The sequence below is a fragment of the Nelusetta ayraudi genome, unplaced genomic scaffold (genome assembly GCF_046127955.1).
Source record: "Nelusetta ayraudi isolate G7.1 ecotype Tasmania unplaced genomic scaffold, CSIRO-AGI_Nayr_v1 ptg000060l, whole genome shotgun sequence".
Lineage (NCBI taxonomy): Eukaryota > Metazoa > Chordata > Actinopteri > Tetraodontiformes > Monacanthidae > Nelusetta > Nelusetta ayraudi.
The window spans coordinates 5192035-5216500 of NW_027466110.1; the positions used below are offsets into that span (position 1 = coordinate 5192035).

Here is a 24466-nt window from a genome sequence, read left to right on the forward strand (position 1 = left end):
GCATTCTTAAGCCTTATTTTCTAGGTTTTCAGTTGCAGGGTGTGTGACTGCCCTTAAGTCTCGAAACAGGAATACTTACACTCCTGAAGTCACATGCCTGGCAGTTGGAATGCGTCAGGAGTATGGATCAGGTCACACCACATAAAGGCATCAGGAGTTTTTCCCATTGTGAGACTTCTTTGATGAGTTGCTGCTCCTGCCGCCTGAAGAAAAACAACCAAACCAAAATCATAAGCTTTTATTTTTCTTCATTTTTTGTTTGATTCTTTGTTTGATATGGTTTGGTTGGGCTGTTTTCCCCCCATATATTTTAAGAGAAGGCACTCGATACAAATCTCTCCTACATTCTTTTTATCCTCCGACTTGTTTCACAATTTACTGTGTCAACTTCTGTGGCATAAGAAAAACAGCCCCTTTTTTAGGTTGAAGGGGAACAATTTGTGTTTTAATGAGAAGATCTTTGATGGTTGTTGCAGAAGAATGATTATTGCACCTCCACAATTAGTGAAAACTAGAGCCAACCCCAGTGTCTAAAAGGCAAATTGAACATTTCAAGTATTTTTTGTTGTTTTTGTTTGTTTGACTGCTGCTCAAATTGAGTCAGGCTTGACTCCGTCTGTTCAAAACATAAACTTCAGTGGCACATCTGGGGAGTGTGAGGATAGAATTAAGCAAATTTTTGAATTGCAGTCAGCAAGGAAATATCTTTCTGTCTTTTGAACATATTTTCAGATCATCTTTTAAAGAACTTACATTTTAAGTAGTTACAAGGTAGTAATACTAGTTACGTAAGCAAAACAAAATCTTGTATATTTTGATCTCCTTTTGATGACTGTTTTCACAGAATACTACAGAAGGCTACAACTTTCAAACACCTCGAGTCACTGTGGAGAAAGATGAAAAGTGAACAGGCTGGTTGTTCTCTTCTCAGCTCACATGGCACACACTGCGTGTCATCTGAGATCTGTACTGACGTATCATAGCACGCAGTAAAATGAAAGAAAAAAACAAAAGACGGGGGGAAAAATGATTTGAGGACAAAGGGATCTAAATTCTGGCACGAGTCTTCTGCTAAAAGTCAGGCAGATTTTGGCTGAGCCCGGCTCTTCACCAAGCTGTTTGTACAATAGCTTAGGATTAATTGTAGGATTTGTTAGATAATGATTCAAATGTAAAAAGTAAAAAAGAAATTCCATCCAAACTATTTCCAATCAGTTCCATTTTTTGACTTCTGATGCAGAGCAAAGCATTTGATTTTTTTTTTTTTGGTGTGTGTCTTTTTATCGCCTTTTCTCTCTCACTTCCTACCAAATCATCCCGGGGGAATTGTGCTACAAAGTGGCCATACAACACTGAGCAGCTCCTGCGGGCACTTTCCTTGGTATTTGTCCAGACTTTTCCTCAGTTCACTGCTCTGCCGTCAGGTGATCATCACAAGACCGATGGCTTAATCCTCCTCCCCGTTACAAAAGCCCCAACACAATCGAGAGGCTTTCCTAATGTGCATGTAACCATCTGGAACACAACATGATTCGGCTGTAAATGTTGTTTCCACAAGCTGCTGAAACTATCGCCGCATCTAATTTGAAGACACACAACTGGAGGCCACAAGAAGGCAGCGATTCCACACTCATCAAGGGGAACTAATTGACCGTTTTTTTTTTTTAGCGCTGATAGTCGATGTTTGAAGTGATTTGTCGGGAGAAATCAGACGGGTGAAACATGCTGAAGGCGGTGGGTCTCGGACTTTTTTGTTTTTTCTTATGGTCTAAGGTGGCCGTGGCTCAGTTTCCACGGGTTTGCTGCACAGTGCAGGGCATCCTGTCCAAGCAGTGCTGCCCGGCTCTGGGCTCGGACCCGGCCAACGTCTGCGGCTCTCTGTCAGGCAGAGGAAGCTGCACGGCGGTGCGGGTGGACAGCAAACCATGGGGGGGACCTTACAATCTGAGGAACGTGGACGACAGAGAGCGTTGGCCCACCAAGTTCTTCAATCAGACTTGCAGATGCACCGGTAGGTCGCACTTCATTCCCCCCCTCCTGAAAGCAGGTGTGATGCCTGGAACAGCGCCGACAGTGTCGCCGTGCTCTTTGTGTTGCAGGTAATTTTGCGGGCTTCAACTGCGGCCAGTGTAAATTTGGCTGGACCGGAGCAAACTGTGATCAGAGGAAGGCCCCCGTGGTGCGGAAAAACATCCTCTCCCTGACCCCCGAGGAGCTCCTGGACTTCCTGGATGCGATGGAGCTGGCCAAGACCGCCACCCACCCAGACTATGTCATTGCCACCCAGCACTGGCTGGGACTCCTGGGACCCAATGGAACTGAGCCGCAGGTGGCCAACATCTCCATCTACGACTTCTTTGTCTGGCAGCATTACTACTCCGTCCGCGACACTCTGCTCGGTAAACCAGCACGCCTCCTTCGTCTGTTCAATTTCAAGATGTCTTTTAAAAAGATTTCCTGTGATGAGCGCTTGAATTTCTCTGTGCCTTCAGGTCCCGGTCGTCCGTTCAGAGCCATTGATTTCTCACACAAAGGACCAGCATTCATCACCTGGCACCGTTACCACCTCCTCAGTCTGGAACGAGAGCTGCAGGTACGTTCATCATACTTTCAAATCTTTTTAAGTAAAAAAGCAGTTACAACCCAGGAGGGAATCGAAGAAATGGAAAAAAATGGCAAAATTTCTTCCTCACAGAGATTGACCGGCAATGAGAACTTTGCAATTCCCTTCTGGAACTTTGCCACCGGGCAGAGTGAGTGTGACATTTGCACCGACTCCATGCTCGGAGGCCGAAACCCGGACAATGGAAATCTTATCAGCAACCAGTCCAGATTCTCCAGATGGGGTGTGGTCTGCAACAGGTGAGCGCTGGATGCGGAAATGTCAAAAAAAAGAAATTCCAGCGAGTTTTCACGGCGAAATTCTGAACCATCTCCCCCTCAGTTTGGACGAGTACAACCGGCTGGTGACCCTCTGCAACGGCACCAACGAGGGCCCCATCCAGAGAGGGGTCATGGAGAGGGAGAACTCCACCCTGCCCACCATGAACGACGTCCGCAGCTGCCTGGGAATCCGAGACTTTGACAGCCCTCCGTACTTCACCAACTCCTCCTTCAGCTTCAGGTAGACACTGGCTGAAAACTTAGAGCAACCAAATTGCTTTTCTTCAAGCTGCCACCTTTGACCTCACTGTGTAGTCGCTTGTGTTTGCTGAATTTCCAAGGAACGCTCTGGAGGGCTACGACAGACCAAACGGGGAGCTGGACGAATCGGTCAACAACCTGCACAACCTGGTCCACTCCATGCTGAACGGAACCAGCGCCTTGTCGCACTCTGCGGCCAATGACCCCATCTTTGTGGTGAGCGTGTGGTCTTACGGTTCAAAGGGATTGAAGTGTCTGGAGGAGGGCTATTGGTAAACAGAAAGAAAAAAGGGCCAGTGCATATTATTGGATAGGCCAGAAGCTTCATGTGGTACCCGACCATAAGGAGGGTACAGTGACACAGTGTTCATGTTATTTTTATTTAGAAATGAAAAGGTTAAATTACGAGTCTTAGGTTTCTTACGTTTTTGGGAGTGGTGGGTGTGCTTACGGGAATAAAATGGATGTCGGTAGGTGGCGCTATTGGATGGTTTGTGGGTGAGGCCCAAGTCCCTTCTGTCTCAAGGCACTAGATTGTCTTAAAATATCTCTCTTTGTCTTTTTTGTTCCAAACGTGTGGAGGCTACTGCTAAACTTCAAGCTGCTAACAGAGGGCTACATATAGTAGACAGTTCTTCTACCTTGAGACAAATGTGGTGTCTTTTGTCCCTGCAGGTGCTTCACGCTTTCACCGACGCCATCTTTGATGAGTGGATGAGACGGATCGCCCCATCCAACGCCACCTTCCCGGACGAGATGGCCCCCATTGGGCACAACCGGGACTACAACATGGTTCCCTTCTTCCCTCCCATCACCAACGAGGAGATATACGTTGCATCCGAGCAGCTAGGATATTCTTATGCCATTGACCTGGCTGGTGAGTACATGATGCAACAAATTGATTTGAAAAAATAGAAAGAAAAAAGTTTCAGATTGTTTTATTAGCTTAAATATGTCTATATGCAAGAGACCACATTAGAAGATCTGCTATGTTTGGTAAAATAGGCCCAGATGGTTTGCTTGGCTGAGCGTAATGATTTGAAACACAGTATATCAAGGAACCCGTTTTAGAGGTGAGTTCTGGTCAACTGGACTGGGTTCTTGCTTGATTGAAGATGCTTCGTCTTTCATTCGAGATGCTGCCCCCTTCAGTTCTGGAGTTGCTTTGACAGGAAACGCCTCTGTGGTGGTCCGAAGGGTTATATTGCCCTGTCTTGATGGACTTTTACCCCAACAGCCCACTTGGGGTTGTCCCTCTTACTGTGCCGTCATGTGACTCGTGAGGCTCACCTGAGCTCTTGTTTCAACTTGGGTTAAGTCGTCTGGGTGAGTCCTGGAAGCGGCTCTGTAAGCGGCTGATGGAATTTTTTAAGCTGCCTGGGCCTTTATCTAGTATGCATTCCAGCTGATTTTCTTGTAAATGTGCAAGCAATTGTTATTCGTCTTTGACAGATAATTGTACTCCAAGTTTTACTTCCAAGGTCACGACATGTTTGAAAACTCTCGGGTCTGACTGAGAAAGAAAGTTTTTCTTTTCCCTTTTTTATATATATGCATAACAAATTCATAAAAGTTTACAAAAAGTAGAAAACCTTGTGTGCTTTGGGTCTATTTTATGCAAGTTATTAAACGGCAGGAGTCGACTCTGTCTTGTGCCAAAGCGAAAGTTCAACTCTTTCATTTTAAAGCAATAACTATGACATGAATGCGATTTTTTTCCCCCTCCCCTTCTGCATAAAGCTGCCTTTTAACATCTCCACCCACGTTCCATCTTTTCAGAGACAGACGGAGGGCCGGCGGTGTTCGTGCTGGGCTCCACTCTGGGGGGAGTCTTCATCGGTCTCCTGGTGCTTCTCCTTATCTTTGTGCTCTACCTGCGCCAGCGGAGAAACAGAGGCTTTGAGCCCCTGATAAAAGCAGACTTCACAAATAGAAAGTACACAGAGGAAGCCTAGATATTACCAGCTTCCCCCTGAAACGCACCGACACACACTGAAAAGCAATAAGGAAGGCGGTCTTTAATGTTCTGTGTGCTGCAGCATTACGTTAGAGGAATGAAATAAGAAATAATCTTTGGGTAAAGGAAATCTGAAATCTAATTCTGTGTGAGAATAATGCAAATCATGTATTATATATTGGAGAGTTTGAATATGAATTATGCATTTTAATTGAAATTGACTTTATATTGAAACCATTCATGTAATTATGGACATATTGACAGGTTTAGTCCTGAAAGGTATAGTTTGCCAAAAGTGAAGATTCCTCCTCTTCCTCCTCCTCACTTTAAGGCTCTGCTGATGTTTTCTAATCCACAGAGGGAAAGAATTACAACCAGCCCATTGTGTTAAACTGTTCCAATTTATAAGAAGAAACCTCATGCCGCGACATCCAAATGTCTCGAAGAGGTCGTAGTTCAATTTGACTCAAAACCATGATGTTAACATCGTGGGTCTGTGCTAAAATCTCCACTGTAACCTTCTAGCAAGGTAGCCGCGCCAATGCTAGCACTTGGGAAGTATTGTTAGTCAGCTTACTTGCTTATGTGCCAAGCTTTGTAAATTCTTTGCCTCTGTGAAACTCTAGGATGGTTCTTTGAATTCTATCACCAGGGCCTCCTTTAGCTTTGGTGCTAACAGGCGGGATTTCACTTTTGAGCAAACTGTCACCTCAAGATTCAGAACCACTTACAATTACTGTGCAAGTGTCACCACAAAGAACGACCCTTGAGTGTGTGTGTGTTTTTTTTTTTTAATAAATATTTATTCTCAAGAACAGTAACAAAACACAAAGATAATCTTTAATTGCACTGGAAAAACAATAAGGCATATTCGCTCACCTCGCGCGTCACCTCTCTCTGTGTGTTAAATGCCATTCAGAGCGGTTGTTAAAAAAAAAGAAAAGGTGACTTGACCTGTGTCCTCAGATGATCTGTCACACCAGGCATCCCTTTTTTTTTGAACATTTTATTGCAAAAATATTAAAAGATCAATGGTATACAAAACATGAAAAGGGGCATTCTGTCAAATTATTTCCTTATCTCTTCTAATCTCGTCTCCGCATGGATGTAAACTCTCATGTTTATTATTTTATTTTATTTTTTTAAGTTATGACACGCTGGAAAAATGTGTGTTGCCTGGGGCGTGATGCTGGTTAATTCTGTGTATATGTGTGAGCCGAGCAGGCCCGCTGGTCCTGGTGCTGATGGGCTCTCAGAGGACAGTGGACGTACATACAGGCTGGTTTTTGTCCGCCCTCCTCGGCAGTGCCAGGCCTCTCACATTCTCTGTAAGTATGCTCTAGTGAGGAGCTCCGGTGGAGCGTTCAGCCCTGTCCGGTCTCCACAGATTCTCATTTCACAGGTGACTGTGGTCGGCTTCCAGCCTGTCTGTGCTGCAGACATAACCATTCAAGCTTCACAGATAAATTTAGGGGTGGGGGGCCCTTTCTTTGCATTTCCTGCGACCGCCGTGTGCTTTTCGCTACTTCTTACCACATTTCTTTTGTACATAAGCGTGGCAATACATTTTTTTTTCTTTTAAATATAACTATTGTAGTTTTTGGCTCCTTTTCAGGGCTGACAATGCAGATTTTTGAACGATTGTATAATCTAGACTGAGAGCAGAATTAAAATCAATCTCACTACATATGCAAAACTGTAAAACACACCTTTGGCTTCAGTTTGCAAATTGAAAATCCAGAAATTTTGAAAAAACAAAACAAAACAAATCAAAAAAATACTTTTTTTTTTTTTGGTGGTGCTGGAGCTGACACATAAAGTGTCTGCTCCCCAGGAAGTCTTCATTTTGTCCTTTAAGACGACATTAGATGCAAATTCTCCAGCAGTATTAAATCCTTGGTTTGCACCGCTTTAGAATCTGTTCAAAGTCTTTAAAATAGAACTCTATTCATCCTTAATTTAATTTGACAGTGTGAGTTTCTGCATGATGCTCCATGCAGCAATAAAGTGTTTAAGGTCGGATGCACTGTGCAAACACATTTGATGGTCACATAAAACTCTAATAGAAAATCATGATGATGATGATAAAATATCAATAATCTCTGTATATTACCTGGAATTAAAATTCATTCAGCCGCCTCTGAAAATGAACCATTCAGCCTTACAAAATCAGCATCACTAAGACGAAAAAAAAAAAAAAAAAAAAATTGGTGTGTGCGTAATTCCCCGATATTGATTCTGTCCAGGTTTCCCACTCCTGGAGACAACAGCATGATATAAGAATAATATCCTTTTTTTTGCAAGGCAAACGAGTATATAAACATGTCAGTCTCACCCTCTCTAACAAAATATGAGCTTTAGCACATGCGGCTGTGGACAGTTTTCAGAGGAAAAGCTGAGAGCGGAGCAGATCCAGGACCTGGTGATATGTAACCTCTCCACAGAGAGAGTAAAGCAACAGGAACCAGTGGCTGTAACATACAAAACAAGCAAACAAAAGACTACTGTGGAAACTCATCAAGGATTTCAATTGGAAACTGATGATGGAAGCCACGTGTTCCTGCGTATCGCAACCCCTCCTCTTCACTTCTTTGTGCATCTTTCAGCTACACCCATAATGACCACATTCTCAATATCCCCCCTAAACACAAGAACTTTTTTGCATAAAAAAAAGAAAAAAACTCAAACAAAATCAAAGTGCGTCTTATGCTCTTCCATACTGGAGACCTACATTTGTACCTGCCTGTTCTGTGCAAGACACCTCGGCGGGCAGAGTTCGTCGGGTCGGCATCAGTGTTAACTTTTTTTTCTCTTCTTCGGTGAAGTGATGCTGCAGGTGATGAAGTCAAAGCATGGCACTGCACGATCTTTGGGAAAGTGGGAAAATCACGATGCATGACTGCTCTCTATTCTGGAGCGCACTCGGCTAGCCCCGGGGCCCCGGCAGCCTGAAAAGCTGTCTGCTCGACTGCCGCTTTTAATCTGTTGAATAAAAAAAAGGGGGGAAAAAAAAGAAAAAAAAAAGAAGAAGAAGGGAGCGATAACCCTGCTGTCCACGTTTAGCCAGTTTCCTCCAGCATTATCTCCATTGTCGGTGGTGGAGTGCCAGGGATGACAGGGCCAGCATGGTTGGCAGGGCCGCGGAGGAGGCGGCCAGCGGGGCAGAGTTGTCCACCGGGTCGCTCCGGTCGGCCTCCACCACCGGGGCCTCTGGGGCGGCGCCGTCCGTGTCCGTGGGGCAGTCCTCTGTGCAGCCGCTGCCGCTGCCCGAGCCGCTGCCTTCGTCGCCTGCAACGCCAGAGCAAAGAGGTGAGTCAGAACCTCGCAGCCGGTGTCACGCGTGCACGACGCAATTTCACCAGGGTTTTTTTTTTTCCCCCTCCCTACTTCACTTCACCCCTGAGATCTCTGCACGAAACAGCTAAAACAAGCGAAATGAAAAAAACAAACAAACAAAAAAAACAGATACACAAAACAGAATAATGTGTCTCAATGGTGCCTTTAAATCTTTTTTCAAAGCACAGGCAGCATTTTGCATTAAAACACGAGTCCTTGTATAGTTGAGCATTTCATTGAGATTAATTTGGTAGTTTGTTGCAGTGCACAGCGCTGAAATAATGGCACTGGTGCTCTTTATCAGCCAGACAGCAGCGCTGCCATGTCAGCCTCAGGTTCACAATAGGACTGGATGGTGGTTTGTACTGGGCTTGATTACGCTGCCCCCAAGTGGGCGAAACAACAATAAACAATAGAGGATTATCAAATTTAACACACCGTTAACCCTATTAGCCTTTGCCTGTGTGCAATTTTTAAGTACTTAACAATCCCTGAGATTTGATTATTTTTTCTTATTACTCAATTATAACTAATAGGATTGAAAAAAAACAAACAAACAGTCGAATAGACCTTTCCTTTGGGGTTGCACATACGTCGAGAATAAACTCTTTTTTTTTTTTTGCACAATGTTTTGTTTGTTCTGTCTTTATGCTGCGTTTTGTTGTTCTGTCTAATGGCCTTTTTTTTTTTCATTTACAAAAAAAAAAAAGTTTTTCAAAAAACAGGATGAAGAGGGCGCCGCTGAGTTCTGCAGGCAGTCACTCACTGGAGTCCTGGAAGTAGATGTCGTTGCCGTTGTAGGCATTTTTCAACTTGTTGGTCATCACCCTCAGGGCCATGATCTGCTGGCGGATGAAGGTGTCTGGCCGCGTGATGTCCACGTCCACCTCGGGGTTGTTGGCCTGGTTGGTCAGGCCGTCCTTCTGGACTTCAGGGAAGTACCTTTGAAGGTGTGGAAAAAGCACTGCGTTGGTGATACTGCGGACATTTCTCCAGCAGTTTCATAAACATGCAGCAGGTCACCATGTGACAAATGTGTCGACACAGCAGCATTGTTTGCTGTAAGTCCAGTTCACTCTGGGTGACGTGTATCTGAACCCTCAGTGGGTCAGGGAAGGCAGCACAGGGCTTACTTCCCTGGCTGTGCCTTTTTTCAATTTCGTACCCTCCCCCCAACCGACACCACCAAAATAAAATTGAATGAGATTTGCACCGCAACTCAGACCCGGCACAAATACACAACATTGGGCTTTCGCTCGGAGGGCTGCATAAAGAATTTCCAACGCGCATGCCGAACATCTTTTGATCGCACCGTTGATGTTGTGAATAAAAAAAAAAAAAGAGGAAAAAAAAACAGCACAAAATGCATTAAGTGTGACCCCAGCCGTGGCCGAGGGCGTTTGGAAAGCTCATGCAAATATTTTCCCTTGAGAACGAAATCAGATTAAGCGGGACGCGGCGTATTGGCTCCACATTTTCCAGGAGAGAATGAGCAAATAAGACATGAAATAGCTCCGACAAAAGAGGCAGAGACGCATCAGAGCAAATTAAGGCTTTATATGGTTAAAGTGGAGGCGCAGATCCACAATATCAGGGTGCCGTCACCGCCAGCGGCATTGCGTTTGTTCAACGGGATCCGAAAGATGGACAGCCGCAAGTATGTGGAGCTCCCTGCACGGCTAAATAATCTGATCCTTAATTCTGGGATTAGACTGATTAGCCAGTTGAACAGGCTCAGGACTCTCACTAACCGGAATCCTGCTGGGAGGAATTAAAACTAAACTAAACCAAAAAAAAACAAAAGAAAAGAAAAGAAAACCCGCCAAAAAAAAAAAAAAAGAACCTACCTTCCCTTGGTGTGTCCGTTCCAGCACTCGTCGTCGCTGGCATTTCCCGCCGTCACCTTGTCCTCCACACACATCACCTCGGGCAGGCTGGACCAGAACTTCTTAGTCTGCTTCAGCTTCTCTTTAATGTCCACCACCTACCAGGAGAGGCAGGAGGGGAGGGGAAAGAACATTCTAAATAAGTAGTAGTAGTAGTAGTAGTAACAAAAAACCCCCAAACAAACCCATAATGATTTCTGACATTGCAGCTGTGTTTGAGTCATCAGTCTGCTGCAATAACAATTGTGTTACTGGATGCAAATGAATGACGTCGGTGATAAACTGAAAGACTGACAACACACAACGCTGAGGTTTTGACCGATGGTTGATCGATTCGGTTTTCAATGTTTGCGCCTCACAACAAAGCAAACATCAATTTACTTTTCTGAATATACAAGTGAAGGGAAACAAACAGACAAAAAAAGGAGGGAAAAAAAAGCAAATATAGCTGCCGACTCATCACATCATTTCAAAGAAGATTTTATTCTATTTTTTTTTTAAAGGGAAACTCTTGTGCCGACTATCGAGTGTTGGCATCATGAAAAGTGGGAGCGTGTCGGCCTCCAGCCATCATTTCAGCCTCCGTTGTGGAACTTAAAAGCCCTCTTTGCATCTGGGGCCATGTGACACAGTCAGACATGGTGTGTTTCACCACCCTGCCCTCCCTCCGTCCCCCCCTCCCTCCCGATCCAAACCCCCGACACCACCCGCCTGTTGAACTCCAAATCTTTCATCAAACAGTGAATTTGACATATTTCACCGAGGCTGAGGGGGGGGAAAGGCCCCGATAGCGGCGGCTCGGCCCCATTATCTTTTTTTTCTGTCTGACTTGCTGTTGGCTTTACGTGAAATTGTGGTGAACCTGAGCGGAACATGAAAGGTTGCTGTACTGACTGTGCCACGCCGCTGTAGGCCCCGACTCGGCTTTTGATGTGTTAATCCTGTCACAGTGATGCCAAAGCACTTCGGCGGCTGTGATACTGCCCGCGGGGTCAACGCTGCGCCCTGTGCCAAAGATTGACTGGCAATGTTTGAGTAGAAAAAAAAAAAAAAAAAACCCTCACATATTAAGTTTAAGTAAGTAAGAGATCCCTGAGTTTTTTTTTTTTTCCCCAACCTGTGCTTCAGCAGCAGAGGGGCGGCCTAAATAGACTTGGAATGACATTTTCCAGAAATGCAAATAGAATTCAAAGGAGTGCACTGCCCACTTTCTGTGTTGCTTAGTCAGACAGGGTGAAGGACAAATAAAGTCTCACTAAACTTGTCCAGTAAAAAAAAAAAAAAAAATATGTAAAATTTTCACAGAACAAAGTTTACAAAGAGAAGGTCAGGTGAAGCCTTTCAAACAATGATAAACACGCCTGTGAGAAGAGTCTGCCCGCCACCTGACCATGAATAAATAAAGCAGCCTCCACCGGCTGCAACTTACTCCGAACTCCACTAGATGGCACTCTGTCTCCGAGGACGAGGGGAGGAGATGAAAGCCAGCGGTGGGTTTGCCTTTGGAACCGAGCCAAATCATGTTCACTAATTATGTTTCCCTCACATCAGGCTTCACCGAATCCCCACGTGGCAACAGAAACATCCCATGAAAAGCAGTACGATGTGGCTAAAAATAACAACGACAACAACAACAACAACAACAACAAAAAACCAAACTAAAACAAACAAACAAACAAACAAATAGTTGTACACGGTGCAAAACGCCGCCGTCGTGTCAGTGTCGGCAGACAGAGCGGCTCTCTCAGCTTTTTAATGACGCTCTCGTGACAAAAAAGCTGCTGTGATGACGGCAGACTGGTAAACACCTCCCCCCCTCCCGGCCTCACTTCGGGATTGAAATTGTTATTGAATCCAGTCTCTCCATGAAAGATTACAGTTGTTATGAGTTGTGATCACCATTTCAAGCCACGGTAATGTTAAATGTGTTTTGTTTTTTTAAGGAGAGTGATGCTGATGGTTTTGAAACGAGGGCCGACAGGGCAGCTCATTGTAGTTTCTCTCTGAAAGTGTGAGCTATGATATCATATCATGTGTATGTATACGTATTCTTTTATATACGTACATAGGCTTTTATATACACAAATATGTCTATGTGTTTCGCCGGCATACACGCATACCGACGCCTCCACTCCACATGACAGGTGGACTGTTTTGTTTTTGAGCTCGCACAGACAGACGGGCACTTCAGTGAAAATGCATCGCCGCGGTCGGTAGTTTTGGTACATTGACAGAGGAGATGGGATGTTTCGTAAGACCAATGAACAATCTAAGAGGCAGTCGCTCGCGGGATGTGTTTGAAGGTCTGAGAGACAAAAAGATTTCGGTGCGCTCGCCCTTTGTTCGAGATGTACAGACAGCAAATAACAGTCATTTCAGGCAGCAAGCTAAACGCACAGGTCTCTTCTGCTCAGGAGGGTTTAAAGGGCCACTGTGGAAGGCCGACAGCACCATCTATAGGTAAGAAAACGGACTGCAGACGACGTTAACGCTATCTGGTACCTGAACCCCGATGTCACACTTAGTCAAGTCTTTTTTTTTTTTTTTTTTTAAGAGTAGCTGCAGTCAGCTCGCTAAATCCTCAGCACATCCGCCAGTGAATAAAAATGGCCTTTTGATAGCAAATGAAAACACATTGTTTGTTAAACTTTAATGACTTTGTACTGCTAAACAACATAAGTATTTCATTTGTGTTCTCATTTGACTAAAAATGGGTTTGTGTTTCATTTCATTAGCACATAATGGGTGAAGATATAAAGCATGTGGGCAAAATTAGGAAAAAGCAGGAATTATGTAGGACAGGTAAGAAGCCCAGAGGGAGCTTCTTTAATTTTCGCTCAATTAATGAACTCCTCAGTGACTAGAAAGCGTGCTGTAGCAATGAGCCGCACATCGTGTTTCGTATGAGGAAGCCGCAGTCGTTAACAGACGCCTCGCCGAAGACGCACAAATGGCCGCTTTTCAACAGCGGTTGTCCCTCATCTTGCCGTGGAATCTCCCTCCACGTTCAACCAGACAAACAAGGAGACAGAGCGTTTTGAGCCGCAGCCCCCCAGCGTTCTTTATTTCCACCTCTTTCATCTCGGTGCCAAGCCGCACAAGCACATATTGTATTTTCAGCCTGTGTGAAGTCGCACTTGCCTCCTGCCTTAAAACTCCGCTTAAAAGAGTGAACAGAAGAATTAAATAGATTTTCCACTTTGCCAAGGTCTTTACATGAGGAAGAGCTCATCCTCCCTGCAGGGCCGTGCACGGCCTTGCTCTCACTCTGCTGTACGCATGGCATCATCTATATTCTAAGTTTCCTAAAGGCACAACATATAATATTCCACCCGAGTTTGGAGAGTTAGGACGCTGTGGCAATGACAACAGGGCTGTGATAAAATATCATGCGTTGAGCGCGAGCTTCAACCTTCACGGCCATCAGCTCAGCGTTGGCCTTGTCATTAATTCCATTTTCAGTTTTTTTTTAAATCGTCTTTGTTTTGTTCCGTTGGCCTCTTTTGCACTGCAGGTGTTTCAACACAAAAAGTGGTTGTGTTGAATTGTCTTTTCTTATGATTACATAAAATGTTTGACTCACAAAACAGTGCTTTCAACTAGACTCAAAAGAACAAAGCGGCGGTTTTAAAGTCCAAAAGGCCAAACACTGTCTCAGTGTTGCAGCGCTTCTTCCACCTGCTGCACCCTTATTTTTATGAAAAGTAAAATGCTGACAGGTTGCACCCTTAGATATTTCTGTGGTGCACATCTTAATGACTGCACTTGCACAATGACAATAAAGACATCCTATGCAATAAGACACCAGTGAAGTAGGGGCACAAGTTTGAACAAAACACACAAAAATGTAGAAAATTTCACAGTTGCCATCCTAAAAATTAAGGACACAAAAGCAGCAAATTCAGCTCTTGTTTCCATTTTCTCCCATTTGATCCCCCACTGTGATTGTGAAAGGGGTCCCCAGGAAGATACTAATGCTGTTTGGGGGGCCATGGTGTGGAAAAGTTTGGGACCCTGTGATTGTATACAATAACATGCTATTTTTTAAATGGGACGAAAAAAAAACAAAAAAACAACAAAATACTTTAATTGGCCTGAAACTATCCGAAATGACCGTCCCATCATAGTTTAGCATGAGATGGAGTGGTGGAATGCTAAATCTCAACATGTCCAAAAATTGAATTTTCTGAGAGAAAAGAAAGAAAAGAAAAAAGAAAAAAAAAGAAATACTATAGTCTGTAACGGGTCAGGTGCTCATGCAGTTTGGGGGGCCGTGGCGTGGAAAAGTTTGGAAAGCGCTGCTGTAGCGCACTTCCGGGGCCAGATATGACCCTTGATCTCAAGACACGTCCGGAGTTCCATAGGAAGCTTCATGAATCTGCCGCCATCAGCGTTTCAAGGCCTGACTCGCTCCTCCTCTGCTGAGAACATCACAGGCAGCTGTCCAGCATGACTTTAATTGCTTTTAATTGTTGTGCCACACATTATATCATAACACCTCTAATAAATATTAATCTAACTGTAATGTAATCGGAAGAGCCCTCTTGTTGCTGCTATTTCCGTCTCTTTGTCCTTTTTTTTTTTTTTTAAAAGAACAAGGGAAAAAATGCAGAGCAAGAAGCGTCAAACAAATGCGAGGCACGAGTAATTCAGCGGAAGAGGAGCCACCCCAACACGGCCTCACCTTTAAACTTGCTGATTTTTTCCTCTCCCCCTCCCCCCCTCCCAAGGCCTCCCCCCCAACCCAAGGCCTCACCCCCGCTCACCACAAATCCCAGCAAACATACAGTACCGTGTTTACCCGCTGTAAAACATAATTGGATAGCCGGAGAGGACAAACAGCAGGAAATGTTTGCAGATAAAATTACCTCCGAAAAAACAACAGCGCCAGCCAATGAGATAATGGCGTTAGCGGGGCTTAGAGTCTGTGTCCACAGATTTATTTTGATCTGCTTTTTCTTTCTTTTTTTTCTCTTTTCCTGCACAACTTTTTTCGCCAGCATGCTGCGCACATTAACACTTTGGCAGCTGCACTTTGGCCGGCGCTCACAGCTCAGCGGGTGCGCGAGCGATGTGCATTTTTGGCAGCGGTTTTGCACACGTTAGCCTCTTGGAGCATCAGAAGCCGGCACGGTCCGGGACTTCGAGGACCGGCCGTTCTGCACGGCCGCTTTGAGTGAACGGAACGGCTCGTCAGACACAAGTCAAAGGTCCCACATCATGCGGGAGATTTCACAATAATTTTGTGTCTGAAATGAGAAAAGTCCACCTTTTCCCACTTCCTTTGCTTTCTCTGCCTTCTAGTTTATTTATTTCCATGTGTGTTTTTTAATTTGAAATTCGATTTTGCATGAGTGCAATATGAAGTTGAGCTTTGCTTGTTCCATATTCAGTGTTGATGCAAAACTTGTTTGGGTCCATATGAAAAGGTTCATCAATAAATACAGTATCAGGGTTGGCTCAAGTCTTTGTCCAAGGGCTGTCAAACCCCTGCTATAGACAAAACTAAATTGTCTCACTTTCTGGACATCTCTCAGATTAAATTTTGTTTTTTGACATCATCAATTGTGCGAGGCCGTTTCACCAGACTTCTGGACTGAAATCGCCATTATTTGCATAAAGTCACGTCGCTGGCAACGTTATCTCAGAAAAGCTGAAAATTCCTATCATTTGGGGGCTTTGTTCTAAAACCGACAGTCCGTTAAATTCCCGCGGCTACTTCGATCATTGGAACCCGACACGGGGGCAGTTTCCTCCGCGCTAAACGAGTGCACGTGGAGCCTAATCACAGACTCGGCAGCAGGTCTCGCCACTTAAACCTCGATGAGGGGGAAAGACGACTCGGGCGATCCGCCTGTTTTCCCTGGCGAGCGCCGCTCCCCGTCTGCGTTAAAATAACTTTCTGCATTTTGATACGACGGCAGATTTTTTTTTTTGTTGTTTTTCTTCTCTTTTTTTTTTCTTTCCCCAACTCAATTACAGAGGTCAGCGGAGTCGGCTCCGCTCATGTGGAGACCTCAAGCCCGCGACCGCCGTTGGAGGAAGGCGGAACCGAAGCAGTTTCTCATAGAGCGGAGGAGCGTCAGTAAGAATAACTCTGCCCCTTCATCACATTCTTCATCAAAGTCATATTGTGGCGGCCCGCAGCCGAGCGGAGGCCGCTCGGCCGAGGCCGTCCGGTGGTCCGACTGTGGAGGGTATCAGGTCGCGGCCCTTTTAATCTGCCGTGTAAAACCTGTCGGAAAGCCCTCGGACCGCCTATAAAACTGCAACCGAGAAGCTGCCATCTGGCTCAGCGGCAACATTAACGACGTTAAAAATCAGCGGAGAAGAAATAATATTGGCCATCCGGCGTAAAAGGAGCTCGCTGATGGTGTTTGAGGAGACAGACAAACTCCCTCCTCCCTCACCCCCCTCCCCTCCCCTCCCTTTGCCCTTGTCTGGTGAGGTGAGCTTGTTGCTGCTGCTGCTGCTGCTGCTGAGAGCTGCAGGTCAGCGGCAGAAGGGCGTGTGGACGCAAGCCTCATCCGATCGATATCCATAAACAGAGCGGCCGGGAAGGGGGAAAAAACAACAACACTGAAAACAAACAAAAAGAAAATACACCCACCCACCCACCCACCTCCTCAGCGTGACAGATATCCGGGACGAGAGGGACGTCGGCCAGCTGTTTATCTTGCAGACCGCACGGCAGACGGGAACGGCGCGCCGAAGGCAGAGTCACGGTGAGAAGGCAACACAAACTGCCAGCTGACTCACAAGTTTCCAGTTTCCTCCCCCCCCACCCCCCCCCACCCCCCGAGCCGCACACAAACCCGCCTCACACCCTGATTACGGCTGATTAGTACGTCCCGGCGACCAAGCCTCTGGCACGGAGCGCCGCGCAAGACGCACGTTCGACTCGGGACGCGAGACGGTTCTGTCTCCCGTCCGCGGTGACAGAACACGGCGACGACGCCAGGTCGCTGTCGCGCTTCCTGCTCAGAGTTCTGCGTAACAACGTCGTTGTGATGGTCCAGCATTTTGTTTTAAGCGGAAAAATGATGCAGCTGAATCTAAAGCAGTAAAAGGAGACTCGAAGACATAGTTCACAACCTTTTCCTGCTGACGTGAAACCTTACACATCCACCTTGTCGAGCTCCAGTCCGACCTTTTTTTTTTTTATATTCTACCACGTTGAATTAAAAAACAATTGCTTTTCTTTTAGCAGAGTTAATTTCTGGAAGACCTAACATAACACATGATGCTATAAAAATCCAAGGTCTCCTGCTGATGATGACTGGGAGTGGGTGGCCTTCAGAACACAGTCTATGGGCTTCTTACAACACGGATGTGTGGAATAAAAAAAAAAAATTGCTTCACAAAGGTCAACGATTTAAGCAAAAAGCAACAACAACAGAAACTGATACAATTTTTCAAAACAAAAACAAGAAAAGCAGACAAAACAAAGAGCAGCTATTGGACTCTGGTGGTCGTGGCAGTACTTACATGCTGCCAGCGCTCCAAAATGACACATTCAGCGGCCCATTTAACATAACATTGCCCCGAACCATTCGCCCGCTCCCGTGGTATTTAACCCGTTAGCCAGCGCGGCGTGTGATAGAGGGGCGAAATTCATCACACGAAGCTCCCACGGTGGCAAAATGTGACAGAATATTGATGAAACACCAGCGAGTTTTGCACGTGTCACTGGCCTCAGGGCTGCGACAGCAGAAGTTTGAAGAAAAAAAAAAAAGAAGAGTGGGTTGGGGTGGAGGAGATGATTAAAGGGAAGCGGAGCACTGTGAATGGAGCCGTCCTTCAGCAGGCCCCGCCCCCGCCGCCCCCCGAGAGAGGAAGCAGCAGAACGAGCAACAGGGGCCGACGTGTCTCATTAACGCGCGGACAGAAACGGAGGAGCGGCTTTTTTTGGCACTGGGCAATATCAGCGGAAAGAAAAGGAGACAACGAATAAATGATTTTAATAACGGCATTCAACACCTCACACGGCCAATGCGCCGCAATAACCACTGAACCTTCACACGGCTTCATAAAAAACTAATAATTGAACTTTTTCAGCTGAATTATTTAGGCAATGTTAATACCACCGCTCTGCGACATCTCATATAGAGGCTTTATGGCTTCATCTTCCCTTCATTCGTTATTATAACAAGGAATTCTTACTAATGTTAATCAACAGGGTTTGTTTGCGTGCGACTTCATAGACTCTGGCATTCATCCTTTAAGGCGTTTGAATCCCAACCGGTCCATGAAATCTTCAGCGGCTCGCTTCATTTTTCTTTGCTGAATTGAACTGAGGACATCTCACTATATAGAACATACTGAACATTATACCAGTTTATAATAGTGGAAGGCTCTTTTTCTTTTGAAGGTCCGTGTTCCGTTTATCGTTGCACACTTTTGTGGAGGTGAACAGTTGCTCCGCAGATATAAAACTCCAGAAAACCGTTCAGCGCCTCTCACTCTTATCTTTTAGAAACCCAGAGGATGAAGGAGCTACTTTATAAACACAAACGTGAATAAAAGTGGTGTGACGAGATGAAGATTCTCAGGCAGATGACACGACGGGTTACGTGTGTCCGGGATCAAAAGGCTCCAACAGCCAACAGGAACCAGGTTCATGGCCCTCCCCCACCCCCGCACCCTCAAACCTTCCCTCCCTCCGAGTTGAAACTCAAGGCTGCAGCTGATGCTCCTCTGGGACTCTGACAGCTGAGGATCACCAGAGGAGGCGGCGCCGACTGATCTCTCCTCGCGTTCGGGGACAGTCTTTGGTCTTTGGCTGCGTTTTTCAGTCTGACTCGGATGCAATCTGCGGTCGCGCTCTGGTGAGTCGACGCGGCAGAGAGAGAGAGAGAGAGAGAGAGAGAGAGAGAGAGAGAGAGAGAGAGGGAGAGAGGGAGAGAGAGAGAGAGAGAGAGAGAGAGAGACACTCACCCAGGCGTTTAACGCTCTGATTTTTGACGGAAGATTACCCCCAATGGTGCGAGAAGTTCAGAATGCTGCGAATGGAAGCATCCGAGCTGGTAAATTGGCACGTGACGCACACACACACACGCACACGCACAAAAGTAGATGAATTTTAAAATTAAAGCGCTTCATTTTTCCGCGGTTCACTGCGCACGTGAACTCATCAGGAAGTGACTGTCAAACTAAGAGCTCATTCGTCCTTCCAGCATCTGGTTGATTTCTCTCTCACTCTCTCTTTGTGTTAAACAAATGTCATCCTTGCTCACGACTACCGGAGACCTTCACGAGGATGCACTCTGAAGGAACAAACACGGATAAAGTGAATTTCAAAGTTGAAATCGAGAAAGAATAAAAAAAATCACATAGAAAATCGCAGTGCATAATTTTTTCCCCTCAGTCCCGACTTGTTTCCGAGTCACGGGCGGCGTTTTAATTGCGTACGTCTCCTTGACAGTTCGTGCCGCCTTGCTGGACGACGAGGCCAGACTGCGTCTCATAAGTATTCTGTCGTTGCTGCACCTTTTTTTTTTTTTTCTTTTTGACTTTTTTGGCCTAATATGGCACGTCTGATGATGTCTTTATATCTCGCTAACGGAGGACCAAGGTCGGAGAGGCTCCAGGCGAGACGTGCAGCCAGGGGCGTGTCCCACGTGCAAAAAGGAAAAAAAAAAAAAAAAAAAAAAAAAAAAATGTCAAAGGATTTAATGAAGGCCTTTTGTGCCGATGGAAAGTGACGAGAGTGGGTGTCGCCCTTGTCTACGGCTTCTTTCTTTGCAGACACATGACGAGGCCGTTCGTTGCTAATGAGCTCAAACCACACAGTCGTCCCCAACGGCGACGTTTAAAACATGTATATGCAGTGATTTAAAGGTCCAGTGGGTAATATTTGGCCTGATTTATGGTTTTTATATGGGTAAAAGCTTAACATACTGCCTATAATTAGTGTGAACGCTTGCATCCTCAAATAAACCAACAAAGAAGAAGGTGGACGAGGTATCCAGTGTGCACAGGCCACCGTAGTTCACTGGCAAGCTTGGGAGAGGGAGGGTGAGAGGGGTGAAATATGAAATTTAACCACCTGATGTCGCTGTTTCTTCTCAAAATCTCCAAATATTACACACTTAACCTTTAAGTGATCTTTCGTGATTCAAACTGAAGATCCTGTTTGCTTCTGTTCTGGGCAGCTGCCTCCAGTTTACCCTCTCCTCCGCATCCTCTTCTCTCAAACCGACAAACCTTCACTACATCCATAAATACACTCTTCGCTCTCCCTCCTGCCCTCGTCCAACCTCTGCATCCAAACCACCTCAGTCTGCTTTTCATCTCCAGAACACCTCACATGCTGTGGCTCTCGCTCCACAATGTATTCAACCCTGATTCCGTCCATTCCGCCCGCTCTCACATTATGCAAACTTCCCTTTTCTGCCTTTTTCCAAGACCATGTTTCTCTTTGTCTCATAAAAAGGAGGGAGGCCGTTCTGTCGAGCTCATGTTTTGCGTACATGACTGTGTTTGTGTCCTTGTAGCGTGGACACCTCATTCATAGTAATAATAATGAAGAGGTTTTTTTTTTCTTTTTAGAAAGAAGTGTGACGTTTTTTTTGCCTTTATCAAGAAAATGCAGCTGCTGAGGTTGGGATATTGCACTGGGCTGCGCTGCGATTTCGATCACATTTCAATTAACTGTTGGGGCTCCGTGCGCAACGGTGCCATTTGGAGGGCCATTCAGACCGGATGTGAATTTTGACATGCGCGCGTTGCCGAGTGGCTTTTTCGCGCCCGTCTCTCTCTGTGTACCCCAGATATCAAACTCACCAAAGTTCTTGTTGGAGGGGGAAAAAAATTGACATGCGTCTTGTTATTATATGAGAGAAAAGTTTCCAGCCAGTTCGAGTGGATGTTTCAGGAATCTTCACAATGTGAAAGTGGAGAAACAGAACAACAGGTAAACATTCCCCCGTGCCCATTATTTACTAGTAAATGATAAGTTGCATTGCATATGCTAGGTTGACAGACAGGACGAGGTTGGGAAATTTTTATTTTATTTTATTTTTTTTAAGAAAAAAAATTACTTCCAACAGTGTGACTAAGTAGGAACTGATAAAAAAAACCCTCTCAGCAATTCAGAATGTGTGTAACTCATTAATTCAGTCATAAGAGGTGCAAAACCTTATTCATTCAAAATGAAAATGTGATATTTTCAGACAGCTCATGATAGAAATGTCTACATTTCTGAATGTAAAATCTCATTTGTGCTTTCAGCGTTTTTCAAATGAGTCATTACTGAGTAAAAAAATAATATGCCACACTGCATATGCTGACTTGCTATAGAGGAAAAGGGTTGTGTTGTGTTTTAGTGATGCTTTCAGACTTGGTTGAGACCAAGTCTGAATGCAGATCCTTTATTAAAAGTTATAAATAATGCATGGAGCATCTTTCCCTGTGTGGCCTCCTGCTCCAGCGTCTTAGTATGTTCAGGCACAGAGCTGGGCCTTAACTTCCTCGCTGTAAATAATCCCTCAAAAACCCAATGGGACCAGTTTGAAGATGTGTTTACATGTGCGCTTTTATTGTTTGGTTTAACGCAGTGGACAAACGGCGCAGTTGCGGTGGAGGCGCTTCGAGGACTCGGCACTTTCTTGAGAAAACATTCTGCTCGCGCTCCCCAAAGCCAGCGCAAACAACCGCGTTCACTTAAATATTCTGACCGCGAAATAAAAATCGGAATTTACAGACAAAGACCAAAGTTATGTGTCGCTATTAAGTAACTGGAAAGCCGATAATGATATATTTATGTAAAAAACAAAAACAAAACTGATTCTCTGCATTTAAAACGTGCTTCAGAAGTCCAAAATGCCTCAAAAAAATCTTGCCCTTCCCATCCTGGAATATCCCAGTGATGTCAGTTCTTGGTATTTGACCCTGGACCGCATCATCTCCACCCTGTGGCCACAACCAGCAGCTGGCACTGGGGACAGACGTGTGGTTGATGGACGACATGAGTCAGGCCTTGTAAACACACACACACACACACACACACACACACACACACACACACACACACACACACACACACACACACCATAAGATAAATATAATGAACACGTCTTTGTGCGACTCCCCGGAGACAGTGGGGTGAACTCGGAGGAGAGAACACGCTGTTCCGCCACCGCCGCTGTGTGGGCAACACCGACACACACATTCCTGTGTCTTCAAGCGTTGGCCTGCGGATCACAGAACGCGTCTGCAGCATGTGACGGAAGGTCACGGCACTGGCCGTATCAAGCGAGAAAGAGGAAAGTTTCTGTGTGTGTGTGTGTGTGTGTGTGTGTCTCGACAGTAAACAACGAGCTTGACAGGAAGAACAAAGCCTCGATTCCTTTGGTAAACACCTTCTGTGCAAGTGGTTTAGCAGCTTACTTTGCCTTTCAAAGCATGGAATAGTTCATAATAATAAGCTTCCCCATGATTGTTTCTTGAGAGGGGGGAAGGTGAAAGTATGTGTGGAAGGGTGTGGAAGTGGAGGAGGCAGGAGGCCTGGAGGAAGAGCGCAGAGGAGAATTATGGACATAGTGAGAGGACGTGAAGGTGGTTGGCAGGTGAAGGGAGCAGCCCAAAGAAGGAGGAGGAGGAGGAGGAGGAGAAGCTTTAACATAACAACATCTTGGAGTGTTTGTGTTATTTTGAACTGTGAAAATTGGTATAAACTCAAAAAGGTTCTCTGCCAGACGAGATGTTGGTTCCCTTTGTGACATCACAGAGGGCCAGACTTAGAACCTGTATCTTTTAGCACACTTTTTCTAAAGAGGTAAAGTAGCGTGGACATCTGACAGCCTGGAGACATGTTGCTGCCGGGCGACACTGGCAGAGTGAACAGCTTGATTTATGAGTGCAAAAAAAAAAATAAAAAATACATACAATAAAAAATAAATACCCTCAACTTTGATGCCACATGTGCACTTCTGTACTATTTATCTTTGTGTGGTGCGAGAGGGAATGAGTGGAATGTCTATAATTGCACGGCTCGGCTAAGGGGACTGTAGATACAACAAGGGAGATGTGGACAGGCCTACTTTACTTCCATTAAGCTGTGTCCAAAACAAGACTGTGTCGGCGGCCTGACATGTTCCTGGACACAAATATAATGCTTGGGGTGAAGATTTTGGGAAAGCGGCGGTTGTGACTTTTCCTGACAACTGACTTCACAAAACCACACGGGGGATGTTTAACTTTGTGTTTCCGACTGAACATGTACACGAACGGGAGACAGAGAGAGAGGAGGGGAAAAAATGTATATACACACATATATATGTATGTATATATATGTATATATATATATATATATATATATATATATATATATATATATATATATATATATATATATACATATATATATATATATATATATGTATGAGAGGTTTTTTTTTCGCATGAATGTTCAAGTGTAGGAGTCTGAGAGTGAGACAGAGAGCAGGGAGTGCAGGGGATAGTGCACTTCTCAGCACTGTCAGTGAGATGAGATGAGAAAAGAGTCAGCGTGCAACTTATTGGACGTCTCCGGGGTGAGCTGACAATAAAATAAAAATAATAAGAATAAAAAAAAAAAAAACTTCCTGTCGGCACCTTTTATTCATTCAGTCACACTTTGCACACACACTCAGTCCTGATCAGAATAATGAAAAACCCAAGAGCTTGTATTGGATAAAAGCAAGCGGGAAAAACCAGCAGGTTTTCTTCTTTTCCGCTGCTGTGAGTCGGACAGACGTTCTTGATCTGGTTTATTCGAGAAGAAGGCAACTATTGGTTGGAAAAATATGATTTCAGGAGAGAGAATCCTCTGCCGAGGAGGAATTATTAGTGCTCGGGGGGGTCCTCTGGACACCAGCCCTTAGTGATGTCACAGAGGGCACTGATACCTGAGACCTTTCATGGTTTTAAATGGGTGCATTTCACACTTCAGGGCAACAGCGATCACAGATTTCTTGCCAGTTCTTTCTCCTTCATATCATCAAGGAATGTTACTACTCGAGAAACGTGTTTGTTTTTGATTTCTACATTATTCTTTTGATTCTAACAGCAGACTATAACAGATACCAATAAAGACCCCCTAGTGATTTCAGCTGCCACTAATCCTGGTTTTGGGGGTGCAGTGTTTACATTACACACTGAG

The 24466-nt window shown here is 45.1% G+C and overlaps 3 protein-coding genes across 4 annotated transcripts in view; 1 reads left to right on the forward strand and 2 right to left on the reverse strand.

The window, feature by feature from the left end:
• dnajc3a (DnaJ (Hsp40) homolog, subfamily C, member 3a) overlaps window positions 1-24466 on the reverse strand; it is a 168732-nt gene that overhangs the window by 112982 nt on the left and 31284 nt on the right. The gene's annotated exons all lie outside the window — the stretch shown is intronic.
• Window positions 1069-5888, forward strand: dct (dopachrome tautomerase). Its single transcript, XM_076040140.1, has 8 exons — window positions 1069-2011; window positions 2100-2399; window positions 2493-2593; window positions 2696-2862; window positions 2945-3124; window positions 3225-3360; window positions 3820-4021; window positions 4924-5888. The coding sequence occupies exons 1-8, from the start codon at window positions 1723-1725 to the stop codon at window positions 5097-5099; spliced, it is 1551 nt and encodes a 516-aa protein (XP_075896255.1). The 5' UTR covers window positions 1069-1722; the 3' UTR covers window positions 5100-5888.
• gpc6b (glypican 6b) overlaps window positions 5881-24466 on the reverse strand; it is an 88233-nt gene continuing 69647 nt past the window's right edge. Inside the window, exons 7-9 of one of the 2 annotated variants that reach the window (XM_076040139.1) lie at window positions 10285-10421; window positions 9204-9379; window positions 5881-8389 (exon numbers count right to left, since the gene is read on the reverse strand). In XM_076040139.1, coding sequence (XP_075896254.1) covers window positions 8181-8389; window positions 9204-9379; window positions 10285-10421 — 522 coding nt within the window. In that variant the 3' untranslated portion in view covers window positions 5881-8180. The remainder of the gene's footprint in view (window positions 8390-9203; window positions 9380-10284; window positions 10422-24466) is intronic. The other variant, XM_076040138.1, reaches the window with a different exon arrangement.

Bases quoted from the DNA above. Each gene is read 5' to 3' on its own strand.
- dct (XM_076040140.1), top strand. From the start codon at position 1,723: ATGCTGAAGGCGGTGGGTCTCGGACTTTTTTGTTTTTTCTTATGGTCT. The intron at 3,125-3,224 runs GTAGACACTGGC...TGAATTTCCAAG, and splicing joins AACTCCTCCTTCAGCTTCAG to GAACGCTCTGGAGGGCTACG. The intron at 4,022-4,923 runs GTGAGTACATGA...CCATCTTTTCAG, and splicing joins TTATGCCATTGACCTGGCTG to AGACAGACGGAGGGCCGGCG.